General features: G+C 40.3%; 1 protein-coding gene across 2 annotated transcripts in view; it reads right to left on the bottom strand.

Annotated features, from left to right (window-relative positions):
* Nucleotides 1-21,307, bottom strand: part of hbs1l (HBS1-like translational GTPase) — a 171,915-nt gene that overhangs the window by 38,707 nt on the left and 111,901 nt on the right. For both annotated transcript variants that reach the window (XM_073056324.1, XM_073056325.1), the window contains 6 exons: nt 13,926-14,043; nt 11,035-11,181; nt 10,840-10,914; nt 6,441-6,558; nt 6,251-6,319; nt 2,704-2,808 (listed from right to left, as the gene is read on the bottom strand). In XM_073056324.1, the coding sequence (XP_072912425.1) occupies nt 2,704-2,808; nt 6,251-6,319; nt 6,441-6,558; nt 10,840-10,914; nt 11,035-11,181; nt 13,926-14,043 (632 nt within the window). The remainder of the gene's footprint in view (nt 1-2,703; nt 2,809-6,250; nt 6,320-6,440; nt 6,559-10,839; nt 10,915-11,034; nt 11,182-13,925; nt 14,044-21,307) is intronic.

The raw sequence follows: 21,307 nt of genomic DNA, 5'->3' as shown, positions 1-21,307 counted from the left end.
AAAGCAAAGAGGTAATGCTGAAGCTTTATAAGACACTAGTCAGGCTGCACTTGGAGTATTGTCAACAGTTTTGGGCCCCTAATTTCAGAAAGGATGTACTGTCATTGGAGAGAATCCAGTGGAGGTTCATGAGGATGATTCTGGGAATGAAGGGGTTAACATATGAGGAGCATTTGGCAGCTTTGAGCCTGTACTCACTGGAATTTAGAAGAATGTGTGGGGATTTCATTGAAATGAATGTTGAAAGGACTAGATAAGATGGATGTGCAGAGGATGTTTCCTCAGGTAGGGGTATCCAGTACTAGACGACACAGCCTCAAAACTGAGGGGCAACCTTTTAGAACAGAAGTAAGGAGGAATTTATTTTTTTTATCCAAAGAGTGGTGCACCTGTGGAATGCTCTGCCACAGACTGTGGTGCAGGGCAAGTCCATGGGTATAGTCTAAGCAGAAGCTGATAGATTCCTGATTCGTCAGGGCATCAAGGGATATGGTGAGAGGGCAAGTGTATAGGGTTGAATGAGATCCAAATCAGCCATGTTGAAATGGTGAAGCAGAGTCGATAGGCTGAATGGTCTAATTCTGCTCCTATGTCTTACAGTCTAAAATTACAGATTAGACTTTAAGAGGGCTTAACAGAAGCAACAACAATTTGGAAATCTGCACTAAATACTATTCTAAGTCATGACTAAAACAATCTATGACCATCAGAAATGTTTTCCCTTTCCAAAACTCACAGGGAAAATAGCCGTGCACTTATTATTTGCACTGAGTATGTAGTCAAATATTTTTTGCATTAAGCATTTGCAAATGCAACATTATACCTCAGGTCATCTGTTTCTACAAAGCCAAACCCAACATCATGAATGGCAGTGATGCTTCACCATCAGGCAAGCTCAACGCCTTTTATGCCTGCTTTGAAAGTGAAAATGTAACTACAGCTGTGAGGGTCCGTGCTGCTCCAGAAGACCCTATGGATCTGTTTTGGAGGCTGATGTCAGACCATCTATCAGGAGGGTGAACCCTTGCAAGGCAGAAGGCCCCAATGAAGCACCTCTTAAGGTTCTGAAAACTTGTGCCAACCAATTGGCAGGTGTATTTTCAATCTCAGAAGTTCCCACCTGCTGCAAAAGGGCAACAATTATACCAGTGCCCAAGAGGAGTAGTGTGAGCTGCCTTAATGACTATCACCCAATAGCACTCAAATCTATGGTGATGAAATGCTTTGAGGTTGGTCATGGCTAGAATCAACTTTTGCCTCAGCAAGGAGCTGGACCCACCGCAATTTGCCTGTCGCCACAATAGGTCTACGACTGACGCAATCTCAATGGCTCTTCGCACAGCCTTAGATAACCTGGACAATATAAAGACCTTTGTCAGAACGCTGTTCATTGACTATAGCTCAGGGTTTAACACCACCATTCCTACAGTCTTGATCGAAAAGCTCCAGAACCTGGGACTCAGTACTTGCCTCTGCAATTGGAACCTTGACTTCCTTGCCTGAAGATTCCAGTCTGTGTGGATTGGTAATAACGATCAGTATCCAAAACATATTCAAGGAGTGGAGCCTCAGAAAGGCAGCGCCCATTATTAAGGACCCCTGTCTCTCAGGACACTTCCTTTTCTCACTGTTACTGTCAGGAAGGTGGTACAGAATCCTGAAGGCACACACTCAGCAATTCATTGAAAGTTTCTTACCCTCTGTGCTCTGTTTTCTAAATGGACATTGAACCCATGAACACTACCTCATGTTTTGTTTTACTACTTCTGATTTTGTACTATTTTTAATTTAACTATTTAATATACATTTATTTATTTATTATAATTTGTTTATTTTTATTTTTCTATATTTATCATGTATTGCATTGTCTGCTGCTGCTAAGTTAGCAAATTTCACAAAATATGTCGGTGTTATTAAACATGATTCTGATTATAAAGCTTAGATATACATAATTATTTTGGAATTCAGCTGCCTGCTGAATTTGAACAAACAAAATACATTACATTCAACACATACAAAATACTGGAGGAGTTCAGCAGGTCACGCAGCAACTATAGAGGGAAATGAACAGTCGATGTTTTGGGCCAAGACCCTTTATCAGGACTGAAGCAGAAAGTACTTTAGGTCAATGCTTCAGTTCACTCTTAATCCTTTCAATGTGCGTTAACCTTACAGCTGTCAAAATTTCTATGAATATAACATGATTTACAGGAAGATGTAATTTCCTGCTTGGCATTGCTGCCTGCCACACCTCCAACAGTGCCCTTAAGTCAGCTGCAGGGTCATCAGCCAGGGACCACCGCTCATTGATGTTTCGCTCTCTTAGCTTAGTACATCTCCTGGTGGCGGAACAGTGCCAGGGATATCTCCCTGTCACCCCTTGCAGTTTCCATTGGGGTTACAGTCCTCCAGGGTCTGACCTTCTTCCTCAGCCACAGCCCTTTTCTGCCTCTTCGGCAGCCCTCCATTAAATTCCAATATAATCAAAAATTACTTAATTCATTAATTCTTCCTTGCATTAAACTAAGAATTATAATCATGTTGCATTCATACTGATAACAAAGTACTACCATAATTATTTTATGCAATGTCCTGAACATTCACAAATAAAAAAGTGCACAAATAGAGTTTCAAATCTCTGCTCATTCTTGCTGTAGAAAAAAAAACTGTTGGAGTCAAACAAAAAAGATTATTAACATTTACCTTTAACTGTGCAAGTTTCATTTGGAGGGACAACCAGCACTCGATCTCCAGTCTGAACATATCCTGCTTCAATTTTACCTGCAACATTGAATCCTGATCCTTGATCTGCAAAATGCAAGTAATTGAATGTCGTTAACCAAATAAGAATTTAAAGTAGTTTTGTTCATGCAATTTTTTGCTGCTTATTCTACCAAATTCTCTAGCCACTGTAATTTTTTAGATAGTAGTATTCAACATTGTTTCCTGGATTGGTCTTCCTATTTCAATAGAAATTCCTTATACCAAATGCATTGCATGAATTTGCAGTAGAGCAGAGATACTCTGAAACAAAGGGAATAACTTCACTCAACTTCACTTGAATGAAATGTTCACACTATCTATAGACTTACTTTCAAGGACTCTTCATCTCATGTTTTTGATATTTATTGCTTATTTATTATTTTTTTTCTGTATGTGTTCGTACAGATCGCTGTCTTGCGCACACTGGTTGAACACCCAAGTTAACGTGATCTTTCACTGATTCCAGTATGGTTTTTATTCTATTATATTACTATATTTTGATAGTATCCTTTTATATGAAATTTTATTAAATGCTTTTTGGATATCCAAATGCACTACCATCTGACTGGCTCTCATTTACCCTGCATTACATTCTTATACATCTCAAGAAATGAGACAACTAATGTTTGTCCTTATTGGTTATCAAATAAAGACCAACAAAAGATCTGTTTGACTGTGTTATCATTTTCCAAATATCCTGCAATTACTTCCTTAATGATGCATTCAAGCATTTTCCAAGTGACTGATTCCAGTCATTTAGAAGCTAACAAGCCTCAAGGTTTCCTACATTGTTTCCTGCCTTTGTAAAAAGTCTGCAGCTTTCCAATATACTAAAGCCTTTTAAGGAACTTTGGAAGATGGAAAAGAAAGGTAACCACAGTTTCTGCAGTGATGTACTTTAAGACCCAAGGTTTTAGGCCGTCAGATCCAGCTACGTTAGCCTTTAGCTCCTATAGTTTGCTCAGCCTTCGTCCCGATTTTCTAATATTCGATTAAAGTGTTTTCTTTCATTAAAGAAAGGCATATATTTGTTCAAGATCTCTACATTTCCTGTTTTCCCTTCATATTTGGAGAACAATATTTATCTTAGCTATTTTTTTTCCTTTCTCTATGAGGAGATTTTAATGCTTTTTATTAAACATTTCTTGCTATCTAAATCTATTTTTCCTCTTTTATTATGCTTTATTCATCCTATTCTTGCTTACCATTAACCTTCATAGCATTGTACGTTTTTGTTTTCCATTAATATCTAAAGAGATTCAGAAGTAGATAAATGAAAAGGCTACATATGGAAAGTGTGAAGTTGGAAATAACAGCCAGAATGAGACTGTTTACAAAATATTTTAAAGAGAAGCAAAAATTAAAATTAGAAAGAGAATATGTGAGAAAAGCAACAGACACAAAATCCTGGAGAAACTCAGCAGGTCAAGCAGCACCTACAGGAAAAGGTCCTGAAGGTGGGTCTCATCCCAAAACATTGATCGTTCATTCATTTCCATAGATGCTGGCTAGCCTGCTGAGCTCCTCCAATATTTTGTGTGTGTTACTTTGGATTTCCAGCATCTGCAGAATTGCTCGTGCATGGGAGAAAAGAGTGGCTACAGGATTAAAATGTGTTCTATGGATATATGCACGGACATGGTGTAAAGATGGTATATGGAGTAACTGGACCCATCAAAGGCAAAATGAGAACTTGTGTATGGATGCTGAGGGCAGTGTATTAAATGAGTACTTTGCATTAGCCTTCATCGCAAGAAAAAAATGGGCTTTCAAAATAATATTGAATTAAGTAAAAAGACTGAGACTCTGAATACATAATGAAAAGATCCAATGAAACTTTTATGTAGATGAGTTGCATTACCAGAAGGAATGCATCTAAGAAGTTGAAGGAAGTATGTGAAGAAATCACAAGACCACTGCCAATATTCCTCGGATGCAGGATGGTGCAAATGAACTGGTGAGCAGCAAAAGTTACGCCCTTGTTTGAAAAAGCCCTGTGATCACAGGTCAGTCAGCTCAACCTTGGAGGCTGGAAAGGGTTTGGAAATATTGATCCCGGACAAGATTAGTCGTCATTAGAAGAAAATAGATAAACTAAGTCAGCATAATGTGTTAAGAGCAAATCATTCTTAATGAAAATATATATTTTTAAAAATGAGATAATACATAGAATTGATAGAATAATGCAGTTCATGTGGTGTGCATGGGCTTCCAAAAGGCTTCTGATGAGATGCCACATATCAGCTTATCAGCAGCGCTGAGATGCGTAATATAAAATACCCTGAGAGCAAAAATACAGAATTGACTTAGTTACACACCAAAGAGGGCTATAGTGAATGAACTTTTACAGAAAAAAAAGAAAGGTGAAGGTGCAGGCAAGACTTGGCAGTACTGTAAGCTGCAAGTAGGATAAGATAGATTGCAGGAGGACACAAACACATTGATGGAATGAACAGATGTATAACAGATGCAGCAGAACATGAAGTAATGTGAAATGATTTATTTTACTAAGTAGAACAAGGAGTCAATAGAACAAAAATAGAACAATATTAGAAGCAGGTACAGGAGGAAGAGAGACCTGGGGAATGCGAGGAAAAATCACTGAAGTCAGCAGTAAGATTGAGAATTGTGGTCTTTATCAATAGAAGAAAAGAACATAAAAACAGAGAAATGTTGAATCTTCATAAAACACTGGCCTTGTGGCAACAGGAGTACTGTGTTCAAATCTAGTTGCCAATTTAATGAAAGGCAAGAGAGTCTAAAAGGATTATGATAATGATGGGGGGGGGGTGCTATCACAATCTCTAATCTGCAAAAATGAGAGATACTAGGTGAAGAAGCTGGCTAAAGGGAAGACTGAGGAGATATTTGACAGATGTATACAAAATGAGGGACCTGAACTTTGTGGATAGTGGGAGTTCCCTTTGGTGGAGGAATCGAGAACAATAACAGCTGTTAAATAAAGAAAATTATGAGTGACAAGTTGAAGTTTTTCATGTAGTATCTGATTGGAATATTCAAAGTACTGCTTGTAATGGGCAGAATGACAGCCCTCAGCACGTAACCATTCTACAGATTTGACATTGTAATTTCCTTTGTTAAGACACATTCTTGTCATAGTCTATTTTTCAATTAATTACACCCTTGTTGGGAATTGTAGAGTACATGATTATGGAAGGCACTGCTTACCTACTATCCATCTTACCAACTACTTTAGCTATTTATGCCTTAACGTGTTTGTAAAAGCCTTTGTTAAAACTGAAGTTACAATTTAAAGATCCAGGTTTCTTATTCTGAAAAAGAATGATTGCTCTGCTTCAAAGGATCCTTTAACATGAGAACATTAACCAACTGAGACAATAATGAAGAAACATGCAAATATGCATCTTTTTACATTGCTCTGTCAACACCATTTGCTGAATAAACTGGTACAAGGCCAAAAGATACCAAGGAGATCAGTCAATCATTGTTTTTTTTAAAAACATACCTTTAAAAACATCTGACACACACAATCTAAATGGTTTTTCCACTGGTCTTTGAGGTGATTTAAAAGAATCTGAAAGAAAATGCAGAAATGAATTTACTCCTCTAAAAAAATTTATGCTTATCCAAATACTTGTATTATAATTAAATGAGATGGATGAATAAATGAAATCATAGTTTCATATAATGCTGACCAATCTGCTCTAACAGGCAAGGTCCATTGTACCAGGCTCTGAGTTCTGCAACTTGACTTCTAGCAGTTAAATTCTCGCCAGTCAATCCAGCTGTAGGAACGTAAGCAACATCAGAATCCTGACAGATACAAAAGTACAGACATTATTTATTAAGTATTTGAACTCTCAAGTTTTTTTTCATTGCTAATTATTAAAGATTATCTTTACAAAGAACACTGTTATTTAATAAATGTAGCTTATTTAAACAATGTTCTAATTAACTATTGTTAAAGATGAAAAAATTGAAATATTTAAAACATTAAAGATATGTTGTAATATTATATAACACTAATTCTATTTTATTGAACACTTAAAAAAAATCAAATGTATTACAATTGGTAATAGCAAAAGCAAGGGTAGAATCTGCTGTGACTTTCTTTTTTCTGTGGGAAATTCGAGAAAATAAACTATCCCTAGAAACATGCTATAAAACAAGAGTGAAAAATGGGTATCAATACCAAGACAAATAGTTATTGCTCATCACAAATTGCAAAGAATGGGTGGGTTATTGTAGTCTGAGAGGTAAACGTATATCAATGGCACTGTGTGGTAAGGGGCTCCAAGAATTGCAAGCCCCATATCATGTTGGATCAAAGATTGTGATGAGTTCTGGAGTAAAGTAGAATTGTCCTGGCAAAAGCTAAATTTGAAATCAGTGAGCAAGTTATTCTTGAATAATTGCCACTTAATCACAATGCAGGTGACACTTATTCTTAAAATCCTTTTCCGATGATTAACAATGAACTGATTAGGTGGCAGGCAGTCATAATGGTTTATGGACAGGAGATTACCAGGGAGATGTCAGTGTTCGAACTATTCGGGGATGGCCTTATCTAAAGAAACAGCTAGTTCTGGTATACAGGTGGGATGTCAGCTGGTCTCATTACTCATGCTATGTTTTGTATTCTTGATTCACAGTGTAAATACATTTGCTAATTGTTTGTTTATTTATTCGTTACAAGCTTTGTTTTGCATGCCACCCAGACAGATTGTTCTAAACATAAATAGTGAGGTAGTGCAAAGGGAAAAACAGTAACAAACAGTAGAATACAGTATTACAGTAAGGACAGTGATTTGGTATAAGGCATAGTGAAGGAAGCTGAAAGATCAAGAATTCAACAGGTCCATTCAAGAGTCTTATAACAGTTGGATAGAAGCTATTAGTACATGTTTACAAGCTTTTCAATCTTCTGTCCAATGGAAAGGGGAAAAGGGAGAATGACCCAGGTAGAAGGGTTCTTTGATTATGTTGGGTCTTTTCCCAAGACAGAGGGAATCAGCAGTTGGGGAGGCTTTAGACTGGGCTATCTTCATAACTCTGTAATTTCTTGAGTCTTGAGTAGAGCAGTTGCCATATTAAGCTGTGATGCAGCTGAATAGGAGGTGCAATTGGCTAAATACTGGCTTCTGCAGCAGTGAAGAAGCTCAAAAGAATAAGTTGGACCCAAGAGTCATTAAAATTTAAGGTTTGGAGAACAATCATTTAGTCGTCCTGTCAATAACAGCTGAAAAAGGCCTATGTAACTTAATTCATCTTCTCAGATCTTGGTCTGTCACTTGGTGTAAGAGCACAGTCAAGAATGGATCCAACTACTTTTAAACTACATGACTACTTCCACACCAATACCCCTTCAGGCAGTGTGCTGACCGTGACCGAATATATTAATGAAGCCACTTCATCTCATTACCTTCCCCATTATTCATGGCTCAGTAACAGGAAGGAAAAACTTTAGTTATAAATGCTCATTGAAGGCTACACTTCTCCTGCAGCATGTAGGCCAGAAATTTCCAATGTTAGAGTGTTTACTGTTTCTCTTACCACAACTGCTGGGCCTACTCATTAATGGCATTTTGTGCTTCTGTTTCAAGTTCACAAGATCTAAATTCTTTGCCTCAGTTCCTCTTAAAACATAAATATAGCTCCATGCTCACTAATATGTCAACTTATTTTTCCTTTGTCTGATTCTACTCTTGACATGTACTACTACACTGCTCAGAAAGTAAAGTAACATCTATGCCAGGTCATGATTGTTAGAAACATAGAAAACCTACAGCACGATACAGGCCCTTCGGCCCACAAAGCTGTGCCAAACATTTCCTTACTTTAGAAATTACCTGGGGTTGCCCATAGCCCTCTATTTCTCTAAGCTCCATGTATCTATACAGCAGCCTCTTAAAAGACCCTATCATTTCTGCCTCCACCACTGTCACCAGCAATCCATTCCACACACTCCCCACTCTTTGCATATAAAACTTACCCCTGACATCTCCTCTGTACCTACTCGTCAGCACCTTAAAACTGTGTCCTCTCATGCTAGCCATTTCAGCCCTGGGAAAAAGCCTCTGACTATCCACACGATCAATGCCCCTCATCATCTTATACACCTCTATCAGGTCACTTTTCATCCTCCATCGCTCCAAGGAGAAAAGCTTGAGTTCGCTCACCTATTCTCACAAGGCATGCCCCTCAATCCAGACAACATCCTTGTAAATCTCCTCTTTACCCTTTCTATGGTTTCCACATCCTTCCCGTAGTGAGGCAACCAGAACTGAGCACAGTACTCCAAGTGGAGTCTGAGCAGCATCCTATATAGCTGCAACATTACCTCTCTGCTCCTAAACTCAGTCCCACAATTGATGAAGGCCAATGCACCACATGCCTTCTTAATCACAGAGTCAACCTGTGTAGCAGCTCTGAGTGTCCTATGGACTCGGACCCCAAGATCCCTCTGATCCTCCACACTACCAAGAGTCTTACCATTAATACTATATTCTGCCATTATATTTGACCTCCAAAATGAACCACCTCACACTTAACTAGGTTGAACTCCATCTGCCACTTCTCAGCTCAGTTTTGCATCCTATCAATGTCCCGCTGTAACCTCTGACGGCCCTCCATACTATCCATAACACCCCCAAACTTTGTGTCATCAGCAAATTTACGAGCCCATCCCTCTACTTCCTCATCCAGGTCACTTATAAAAATCATGAAGAGTAGGTTACTTGTTACAAATTAAGGATTGTATCTTCTCTTTGTAGACCAAACTTGAGACTATACAAGGATGATGCAGTGGTCACTGTGATGAATTCAATCACAGATGGGTGCATTAACAGGGAGACTGGTACAATCAGGACAACCCAAATTTTTTTTCACTGGTCCTCACCCACCATCCCACCAGCCTCTGCATCCAGTACATAATTCCCTGTAGCTTCCGCCATCTTCCAACAGGATCCCACCACCAAGTACATCTGTCCCTCCCCTCACTTTCCGATTTCCACAGGACCACTCTCTACGCAACTCCCTTGTCTATTTGTCCCTCTCCACTGACCTCCCTCCTGGTACTTATCCTTACAAGTGGAACAAGTGCCACACCCACCCCTACACCTCCTATCTCATTAAATTCAGGGCCCCAAACAGTCCTTCCAGGTGGGACAACACTTCACCTGTGAGTACGTTGGGTCATCTACTGTGGGTCATCCCAGTGTGGCCTTCTGCATACTGGTGGAACCAGATGTAGATTGGAAGCCCGCTTCACCCCATCCGTCACAAAAAGCAGGTTCTCCCGGTGGCCATCCATTTCTACATATCAGTCTGCAGCCTTCTCTACTGCTGTGATGAGGCCACACTCAGGCTGGAGGAGCAACACCTTACATTCCATCTGGGTAGCCTCCAACCGGATGACACGGATAGTGATTTCTTGAATGTCCGGTAACTGTCCTCCTGTTCTCCTTCACCATTCCCTATTCCTGCTTCTCCCTCTCACCTGAACTCCTTACCTCCTTCTGGTGCTCCTCCCCCTTTCCTTTCTTCCAGGGTCTTCTGTCCTCTCCTATCAGATTCCCACTTCGCCAGTCCTTTATCTCTTTCACCAATCAACTTCCCAGTGCTTTGCTTCACCCCTCCCCCTCTTCCAGCTTCGCTATCACTTGCCATCTTGTACTTCTTCCTCCCCTCCCCCCACTTTCTTATTCTAATTTTCTCCCCCTTCCTTTCCCGTTCTGGTGAAGGGTCTCGGCCCAAAACATAAACTGTTTACTCTTTTCCTTTGATGCTGCCTGGCCTGCTGAGTTCCTCCAGCATTTTGTGTTACTTTACGGATTCTCTCCCAGTATACAGTAAACACTCTCCCTTCCCACCCATTTATGTTTGAAAAAATAAAATCTTTTCTGAGTTACATTTGGATTTTTCTAATTGTGTATTCCCTCCATTTTCACTTTAGTGCTGAATTTTTTATTACTTTTCAGATATAACTCAAACAGGAGAAATTTTGCAGTATATTACCAACTTGTTCAGTGCTATATCTAACAAACTGAGTTGTAGTACAACAGTTAAGTTGAATACAGTAATCTCATTGCTTACTTTGAAACCTGCTTGCTTCAAGAAGTGCCCAAGTTTGATAGAAATCTCTTTAAATCTTTCTGGTTGCCATTTCACCTGCAAAATCAACCAAGAATTGTCACAGTTGGGCATGTAACCATTTTCTCATGAGGTACAGGAAACTGTGGTATAAACCAATCTGAGATAATGTGCTAGACATCGGCTCATTAGGTTTACCTGATCCATCTTGTTAACAGCAACAGCCAACTGTGTTACACCAAGAGAGCGAACAAGCAATGCATGTTCTCTTGTCTGCCCACCAGCCTCAAATCCAGCCTCAAATTCTCCACGACTTGCATCTACAACTAGGATTGCAACATCAGCCTGGAAATATGAAGCAAACAGAAACTTCAAAACTCTGCAAAATTCACAAGATAATTTCATTTCCAAGTTTTAATAACATAATAACAGAATTTTACAAAAAATCAACTTGACTTTTAATTTTGTTTCATTGATTTATTGCCTTTAAATATGGTTTCAATTTTGCAGTAATTAGTTAGTACAAAAGGCATAGAAAATAATGGCCGGTTTAGATTTAGTGTTGCTCTAGCTAAAGAAATCAAGTGTATCATTGTCAGCTTGTATCATCTTATACAAAGGAAGTGAATCTTAAGAAGAGTAAAGGAATATAATGAGCCCTAAATATGTTGCATCCGGCCAAAGGCACCCTCATGGCATGACGCTAGATCCACACTCAAACTTCCAAAAGCAATAGACATAGCATTTGGACTTATTCGTAAAGCTTATACAGTACTGTAACACCCTGGTTAAGATTTTTACTGCTATGTTGAAGGTATTTCATTTTAGCGGTTCTGTAAGAGCAGTCTGTTCTGCTTTCTGTTTGTTTGGGTTTGAGCTAAGATAAGGATTGTGCTGTCAGCCACTCAGGATAGTGGAATTGGGACAGGTTCTGAAGAATGCTGGGTTGAAGGTCTTTGTTTGCCGGAGTTGGAAGACGACAGCGGAAAAGATGGCTGAGGATGCCGTTCCTGTTGCACAAGGTGCTTTGTGCAGATGAATGGCTTCAAGAAGGAAGAACCAATGCACCTGTGGGAGCCTCATTTGTTCCAGATGGATTTTGAGTGACGTTCAGGTGGTGAGTGCTTTCACGCAGACCGAGGGTCCAACGCACAAATGACAGACAAGCTCAAGATAAACTCCAACTTAAGTGTACATTTGACTGTTTAAGAGTAATGGGGCCTTTTTTGTTTTTTTCTTTCTTTCAGTTAATAACTGCTTGCTTGAATTACCATTCATAAACATACTTCTTTTTAATTGCATGCAGCGTATGATCTGTTACTTCTTGCCCACGGCAGTAAATTGCACAGCTTTCACACAAACCAGGGTTTGGGTGGGAGACATCATAACCTCATGGATTTGGCAGGACCAAAGTTGTATACACCTTAGATGTATGAAGCCAGAGAAAGGTGGGTTTATCACCTCAGAATCCAGTGACTGTTAGTGAGAATTTTGCACAGTACTGTGGTGATTTTATGTATTACACTGTACTGCCAAAATAAAAAACAAATTTTATGACATATGTGAGTGATGATAAACTTGATTCTCATATGAGTCACCAGTTGGACAGAGTGGAAAGGAGGAAGGGAGAGGGGAATTACAGTTGGGAAAAGGGGAAGGGAGCAGGAAGCACCAGAGAGATATTCTGCAATGATCATTAAACCAATAGTTTAGTATTAAATGACCTTGCTTGGTATCTCAGGGCTGGCTGTGTCTGCATTGTGCCACACCGTGTCCCTGGCACTCTTACTCTGCAATTTGTCCCACACTCCTCCCAGGCACTCCACCCTCGCCATTCCCAACATCCTTTGCTTCTGCTAGATTTACAAACTCATTCTTCATGTTGATAAATACAGTACTATGCTTAGGTACCCCAGCTATAGAAATGTGGCCAAGACGTTTACACAGTAATGTAGCTTTCCATACTGATGTAACATTATAAAAGAGGCTTTGAAAAAGGAATGGAAGCAAAATAAAAATATTGTAAGGGATCACTGTTCCTTTCACCTGTGTGGTGCATCTGGCTGCATTTTTTGCTCTTTCCTTAGCATTTGTTGTTTTCAAGGTTGAGTTGCTAGCTCGATGCTCAACCCAGCATGTATGGAAAGTGTGCAAAGGAGCCGGCTGGATTTGAACACGGGACCATTTGCCTCGAAGTCCGGTACTGATGCCACTACACCACCAGTCAGCATCGTAAGGGATGAAAGCAGTTAGTATCAGATATTTCTTTCCATTTAAACATAACAGAAATTTAAATTCAAATTATTTAGAGCTGGTAACAGGAAATTGCTTCATAGAAGAGTGCAGCACAGGAACAGGCTCCTTAGCGCATGATGCCTGGGCCAATTAAACTAATCCCATTGATCTGCATGGCCTCCATTCCAAACATGCTCACTGACACACCTGTCCAAATGCCTATTAATCATCACTATTATATCTGCATCTCCATCTCCTCTCACATGACATTCCAAAAATGAAGTTTATTTACTTTATGTTCAGTGATGTACATAAATTTGTAGTTCTTACATATTGCTTAACAAGTTTAGTGTGAAGAGTACACCTCAAATGAATTCTGGCAGTATTTCAGGCACAGGTTGAGGAAACTGAACAGAAATTGGAGTCGGTAATTAAAGCTGCGAAAAGCACAAATATGGATAAAACTAAACTGAAATATAATTATACTGAATCAATCTGAGTAGCAAAGGAAGAGAAGAAATGAGCTGGGCAATTTTAGGAGAAAACGTATTCACTTTTCATCAAAGATCCAAACACTGCCTTGTAGCACAAGAGAAAAACTTGTGGAATTAAATTTGACAAACAAAACCTTAGCATGGGAAATTATTAGATGAAAAATGGAATAAACTTCATTCTAGTTGTAGCTAGAATCAAACATAAAATTCTCATATTTCAAATATTGTTTATTAAAAAATCAGGCTGACGTTTTGAATTGTTGACCTCATTTCAACTTTTCAAAAATCTGCTTAAGTTTAAATATAAATTCAAAGACTGGTAGCTGCCAGAAATGTAACCACAAAGATATTTTTGCTTACCTGCGCAGCACCTGTAATCATATTTGGAATGAAGTCTTTGTGACCTGGTGCATCCATTAATGTGATCACTTTTGTCTTAGTTTCAAACTTTGTCACGCCAACATCCATTGTTACACCTCTAAAAGCATGGGGAAAGTCAATTTTTAAACAATGATGAAAGGCTCAATAATGCATCGTTTAAAAATACCAGTTTTATCTAGTGCTATGGTGCAAATGTCTACAGGGGAAGGAACTCCATTCTCACACAATCTTAATTATTTGTAGATATAGAAACAGAAAAACATAGAAACCCACAGCACAATACAGGCCCTTTGGCCCACAAAGCTGTGCCGAACATGTCCTTACCTGAGAACTACCTAGGCTTACCCATAGCACGCTATTCTTCTAAGCTCCATGTACCTATCCAGGAGTCTCTTAAAAGACCCTATCATTTCCTATCAAGACCTTACCACTGGCACCGGCAGCCCATTCCACACACTCACCACTCTGCATAAAAAATTTACCCGACATCTCCTCTATATTTACTTCCAAGCGCCTTAAAACTATGCCCTCTCGTGCTAGCCTTTTCAGCCCTAGGAAAAAGCATCTGACTATCCACACAATCAATGTCTCTCCTTATCTTGTACACCTCTATCAGGAATACAAATGGTAGTAAATGATAGTGCATTTACGAGTCTGTAGAACAAAGCGATCTGCAAATACATATTCACAATTCCTTGTACGTGGCGTCACAGGTCGATAGGGTCAGAAAGTGAGATTTTGACACATTGGCCTTCATAAATCAAAGTACTGAGTACAGGGGTGGGATGATATGTTAAAGTTGTATGAGATGTCTGCAAGGCCTAAGTTGGAGTATTGCGTGCAGTTTTGGTCACATACCTACATGAAGATGGAAATATGGGTGGAAGAGTACAGAGAAATATTACAAGGATGTTGCTGCAACCTGAGGGCCTGAGTTATAGAGAAAGGTTGGATAGGTTAAGAATTTATTCCCTGGATTATGGGAATACAAGAGAGAGGTGTACACTCTCTCATCCTCCGTCACTCCAAGGAGAAAAGGTCAAGTTCACTCAAACTATTTTCATAAGGTATGCTCCCCAATCCAAGTAACATCCTTGTAAATCTCCTCTGCACCCTTTCTATGGTTTCCACGTGAGTGAGGCAACCAGAACTGAGCACAGTACTCCAAGTGGGGTCTGACCAGAGTCCTATATAGCTGCAACATTACCTCTCTGCTTCCAAACTCAATCCCACAGTTGATGAAGGCCATCATCATATTTGACCTACCAAAATGAACCACCTTACACTTGTCTGGGCTGAATTCCATCTGTCACTTCTCAGCCCAGTTTTGCATCCTATCAATGTCCCACTGTGACATCTGACAGCCCTCCACACTATCCACAACACCCCCAACTTCTGTGTCGTCAGCAAATTTACTAACCCATCCCTCCACTTCCTCATCCAGGTCATTTATAAAAATCATAAAGGGGTCCCAAAACAGATCCCTGAGGCACTCCACTGTTGACCGACCTCCATGCAGAATATGACCCATCTACAACCACTCTTTGCCTTCTGTGGGCAAGTCAGTTCTGGATCCACAAAAGAAATGTCCCCTTGGATCCCATTCCTTCTTACTTTCTCAATAAGCCTTGCATGGGGTACCTTATCAAATGCCTTGCTGAAATCCATATACACTTCATCTACCTTCAATGTGTTTAGTCACATCCTCAAAAAATTCAATCAGGCTCATAAGGCACGACCTGTCTTTGACAATGTCATGCTGACTATTCCTAATCATATTATGCCTCCCAAATGTTCATAAATTCTGCCTCTCAGGATCTTCTCCATCAACTTACCAATCACAAGTAAGACTTACTGGTCTAAAATTTCCTGGGCTGTGTCTGCTCCCTTTCTTGAATAATGGAACAACAACCTCAACCCTCCAATCCTCCAGAACCTCTCCTGTCCTCATTGATGATGCAAAGATCACTGCCAGAGGCCCTGCTTCCCACAGTAGCCTACAGTACATCCTGCCTTGTCCCGGTGACTTATCCAACTTGATGTTTTCCAGAAGCTCCAGCACATCCTCTTCCTTAACATCTACATGCTCAAGCTTTTCAGTCTGCTGCAAGTCATCACTACAATCACCAAGATCCTTTTCCATAGTGAATACTTAAGTATTCATTAAGTACCTCCGTTATTTCCTCCGGTTCCATACATACTTTCCCATAAATTGTATTCTTTCATATCTTATCCTCTTGCTCTTCACATACTTGTAAAATGCCCTGGGGATTTCCTTAATCCTGTCCACCAAGGCCTTATCATGGCCCCTTCTGGCTCTCCTAATTTCATTCCTAAGCTCCTTCACGCTGGCTTTATAATCTCCTAGATGTCTATCATTACCTAGTTTTTTGAACCTCTCATAAGCTCTTCTTTTCTTCTTGACTAGATTTACAACAGCCTTTGTACACCACAGTTCCTGTACCCTACCATCCTTTCCCTGTCTCATTGGAATGTACCTAGGCAGAGCCCCACGCAAATATCCCCGAGCATTTGTCACATTTCTTCCGTACATTTCCTGAGAACATCTGTTTCCAATTTATGTTTCCAAGTTCCTGCCTGATAGCCTCATATTTCCCCTTACTCCAATTAAATATTTCCCCTAACTTGTCTGTTCATATCCCTATCCAATGCTATGGTAAAGGATAAAATTGTGATCACTACCTCCAAAATGCTCTCCCACTGAGAGACCTGACCAGGTTCATTTCCCAATACCAGATCAAGTGCAGCCTCTCCTCTTGTAAGCTTATCTACACATTGTGTCAAGAAACCTTCCTGAACACACCTAACAAACTCCACCCCATCTAAACCCCTCACTCTAGGGGGATGCCAATCAATATTGGGAAATGATTATCTCCCACAACAACCCTGTTATTATTACACCTTTGCAGAATCCATCTATCTGTTCCTTGATGTCCCTGTTACTATTGGGTGGTGTATGAAATACACTCAGTAGTTATTGACCTCTTCCTATTCTTAACTTCCACCCACAGAGACTCCGTTGGCTCCATGACTTCCTCCTTTTCTGCAGCCGTGACACTATCCCTGATCAACAGTGCCATGCCCCCATCTCTTTTGCCTCCCTCCCTGTCCCTTCTGAAACATCTTAAGCCTGGCACTTGAAGTAGCCATTCCTGCCCCTGTACCATCCAAGTCTCTGTAATGGCCGCAACATCATAGCTCCAAGTGCTGATCCACGCTCTAAGCTCATCCATTTTGTTCCTAATACTCCTTGCATTAAAATAGACACATATCAAACCATTGGTCTGAGCACGTCCCTTCTCTATCACCTGCCTATCCTCCCTTTTGCACTGTCTCCAAGCTTTCTCTATATGTGAGCCAACCTCCCTTTCCTCCGTCACTTGAGTTCGGTTCCCAACCCCCAGGAATTCTAGTTTAAACTCTCCCCAACAGACATAGCAAACCTCTCTGCCAGGATATTGGTCCCCCGGGATTCAAGCACAACCCGTCCTTTTTGTACAGGTCACACCTGCCCCAAAAGAGATCCCAATGATTCAGAAATCTGAATCCCTGACCCCTGCTCCAATCCTATCATAACATGTTTCAAAAATAACCCCAACAGTACTCCATTATTGCAGAAGTCATTATTTGTGATTTCTCCAAATTACACTATAAAGTTATTACTCATTAGCAATAGTACTGTCTTGCAGATTTATCCCCCTGGGGATAGGACTGATACTACTAGCTGCGATTCCTTATATTTAAGCAAAGTCAAATGTCCATTGCCATCTTTAAAGGAAAGATTGCCCACTCCATGCTATAAGACAAAGGATTTATTATCCCTCTCAAACCCATTCTCCTGCCTTCCCCCCTGGAACTTTTCATTTATCATAAATCTATCAACCACCACTTTAATTACCCTCAATGACTTGGCCTCCACAATCGTCCATGGCAATATATTCCACAGATTTACCACACTCTGGTAAAGAAATTTCTCCTCATCTGTTTTAAATGTGCATCCCTCTATTCTGAGACTGTGTCCTCTAGTCCTGGACTCCACTATAGGCAACATCTTCTCCACACCCACTCTACTTATGCCTTTCAATATTCGATAAGTTTCAGTGAGATTCTCCCCACCCCATTTTTCTAAACTCCAGCAGTATAGGCCCGGAGTCCTCAAATGCTCCTTCTATGCGAATCCTTTTGATTGCTGGAATCTTCCTTGCGAGCTTCCTCTGGATGCTCTCCAATGCCAGCATATCCTTTCTTAGATAAAAGGCGCAAAACTGGTCATACTCCAAGTGCAGTCATACTAATGCCTTATAAAGCTTCAGCATTCCATCCTTGCTCTTGCATTCTATTTCTCTCAAAATGAAAGCTAACATTTTATTTGCCTTCCCATTGACTCAACCTGCAAGTTAACTTTTAGGGAATCCTACACAAGGACTTCCAAGTCCCTTTGCACCTCTGATTTTTGAAACTTTCTCCCAGTTTAGAAAATAGTCTACTCCTTACAAACAAGCCAGATGAACTCAGCAGGTCGGGCAGCATCCGTTGAAAGGAGCAGTCAACGTTTCGGGCCGAGACCCTTCGTCTACTCCTTTATTCCTTCTGGCAAAGTGCATCACCATACTCTTCGCTACACTGTATTCCATCTGTCACTTCTAAGCCCATTCTCCCAATCTGTCCAAATCCTTCTGTAGACTCCCTGCAACCTGCCTCTCTACCTATATTTGTATGACCTGCAAACTTGGCTACAAAGCCATAAATTCTGGAATCGAAATCATTGATACATAACGCAAAAATAAGTGGTCTCAATGCCAACCCCTACAAAACACCACTTGACTCAGTCTGTTCTGCTATTCAATCATGATTGATTCTTTTTCCGCTCCTCAACCTCACTCCCCAGCCTTCTCCCTGTAACCTCTGATGCCATGTCCAATCAAAAACTTATCAATTTCTGCCTTAAATACACCCAACGACCTGGCCTCCACAGCTGCCTGTGGTAATAAATTCCACAAATTCACCACCCTCTGGCTAAAGAAATTCCTCTGCATCTCTGTTTTAAATGGACTACTCTCTACCCTGAGACTGTGCCCTCTTGTTCTAGACTCCCCCACCATGGGAAATACCCTTTCCACATCTACTCTAAGCTCTGTCAATGTGATCTCTGCCTTATGCTTCACAATTTCAGTGAGTACAGACCCAAAGCCATCAGACATTCCTTGTATGATAACCCTTTCATTCCTGGAAACTTACTTGAGAACCACCTCTAAAGCCTCTCCAATGCCAGCACATCTTTTCTTAGATGAGGAGCCCAAAACTATTCACAATACTCAAAGTAAGGCCTCACCAGTGCCTTATAAAGCCTCTGCATCACATCCTGCTCTTCTATTCCAGACCTCTTGAAATGAATGCTAACATTGCATTTGCCTTCCTCACCACCGGCTCAACCTGCAAGTTACCTTTAAGTTGTTCTGCACAAGGACTCTGAAGTTCCTTTGCATCATAGATTTTTGGATTTTCTTCCCATTTAGAAAGTACTCTGCACATTGATTTCTCCTATCAAACTGTATGGCCATGCATTTTTCAACATTGCATTACATTTGCCACTTTCTTTCCCATTCTCCTAGTCCATCCAAGTTCTTCTGCAGCCTACCTGTTTCCTCAACACTACCTGCCCTTCATCCAATCTTCATATCATCTGCATTCTTGGCAACAAAGAGCATAAAAGGAAGCGTCCCAACACCGACCCCTGCAGAACACCATTAGTCACTGGCAGCCAACCAGAAAAGGATCCTTTTATTCCCACTTGCTGCCTCCTACCAACCAGCCAATGCTCTAACCATGCCTGTAATTTCCCTGTCATACCATGGGCTCTTAATTTGGTAAGCAGCCTCATATATGGCATCTTGTCAAAGGCCTTCTGAAAGTCCAAATATACAACATCCACTGCATCCCATTTATCTATCCTACTTGTATTCTCCTCAAAGAATTCCAACAGGTTTCTCAGGCAAGATTTTCCCTCAAGAAAATCATGCTGACTTTGTCCCATCTTGTCCTATGTCACCAAATACTCTATAACCTCATCCTTAACAAATGACTCCCAACAACATCTTCCCAACCACTAGGGTCAGGCTAACTGGTCTATAATTTCTATTCTGCTGTCTTCCTCTATTCTTAGAGTGAAATGACATTTGCAATTTTCCAGTCCTCTGGCACCATGCCAGAGTCCAATGATTTTTTGGCTAGATCATTACTAATGCCTCCACAACCTCTACTATTACCTCTTTCAGAACCCTAGTGTGCAGTTCATTTGGTCTGGGTGACTTATGTACCCTTAGGTCTTTCAGCTTTTTGAGCACCTTCTCCCTTGTAATAGTAACTGCACCCACTTCTCTTCCTTCACACCCTTCAACATCTGGCACACTGCTAGTGTCTACTACAGTGAAGAGTGATGCAAAATACTCATTTAGTTCATCTGTCATCTCCTTGTCCCCTGATATTATTCCTCCAACCTCATTTTCTTGCGGTCCTATATCCACTCTCATCTTTTTTTAACATATGTGATAAAGCTTTGATATTGTTTGTTAGGTTTGTTTTTATTTCATCTTTTCTCTCCTAATGATTCTTTTAGTTGCTCTCAGTAAGGTTTTAAAAGTTTCCCAATCCTCTATCTTCCTGCTAGTTTTTGCTTTGTTGTATGCCCTCTCTTACTTTTACATTTGCTTTGACTTCCCTTGTTAGCCACAGTTGTACTATTTTGCCATTTGAGTATTTCTTTGTTTTTGGAATACATCTACCCTGCACTTTCCTCATCCCTGCCAGTATCTCCTTCCAATTTACTTTGGCCAACACCTCTCCCATACCACTGTAATTTCCTTTAATCCACTGAAATACTGCTACGTCAGACTTTACTTTCTCCTTATCAAATTTCAAGTTGAACAATCATACTGTGATCGCTGCCACCTAAGGGTTCTTTTACCTTAAAGGTCGTCAATTGCCTTTGGTTCATTACATAACACCCAATCCAGTATAGCCGATCCCCTAGTAGGCTCAACAACTAACTGCTCTAAAAAGCTTTCTTATAGGCATTTAACAAACTCTCTCTTAGGATCCTTTACCAATCTGATTTTTCCAATCAACCTACATGCTAAATTTTCCCAAGACTATCATAACAATGGCCTTTGGACATGCCTTTTCTATTTCCCATTGTAATCTGTGGTCCACATCCCAGCTACTGCAGGGAGGCCTGTATATAACTGCCATCAAGGTCCTTTTATTCCTTGGAGTTTCTTAACTCAATCCCACAAGGATTCAACATCATCTGATGCTATGTCACATCTTTCTACTGATTAGAT

Source organism: Hemitrygon akajei, chromosome 9 (genome assembly GCF_048418815.1).
Source record: "Hemitrygon akajei chromosome 9, sHemAka1.3, whole genome shotgun sequence".
In the NCBI taxonomy this organism is placed as follows: Eukaryota; Metazoa; Chordata; class Chondrichthyes; order Myliobatiformes; family Dasyatidae; genus Hemitrygon; species Hemitrygon akajei.
Note: the sequence above shows the minus strand (reverse complement) of the source record. Positions and strands in the feature narration are given on the sequence as shown.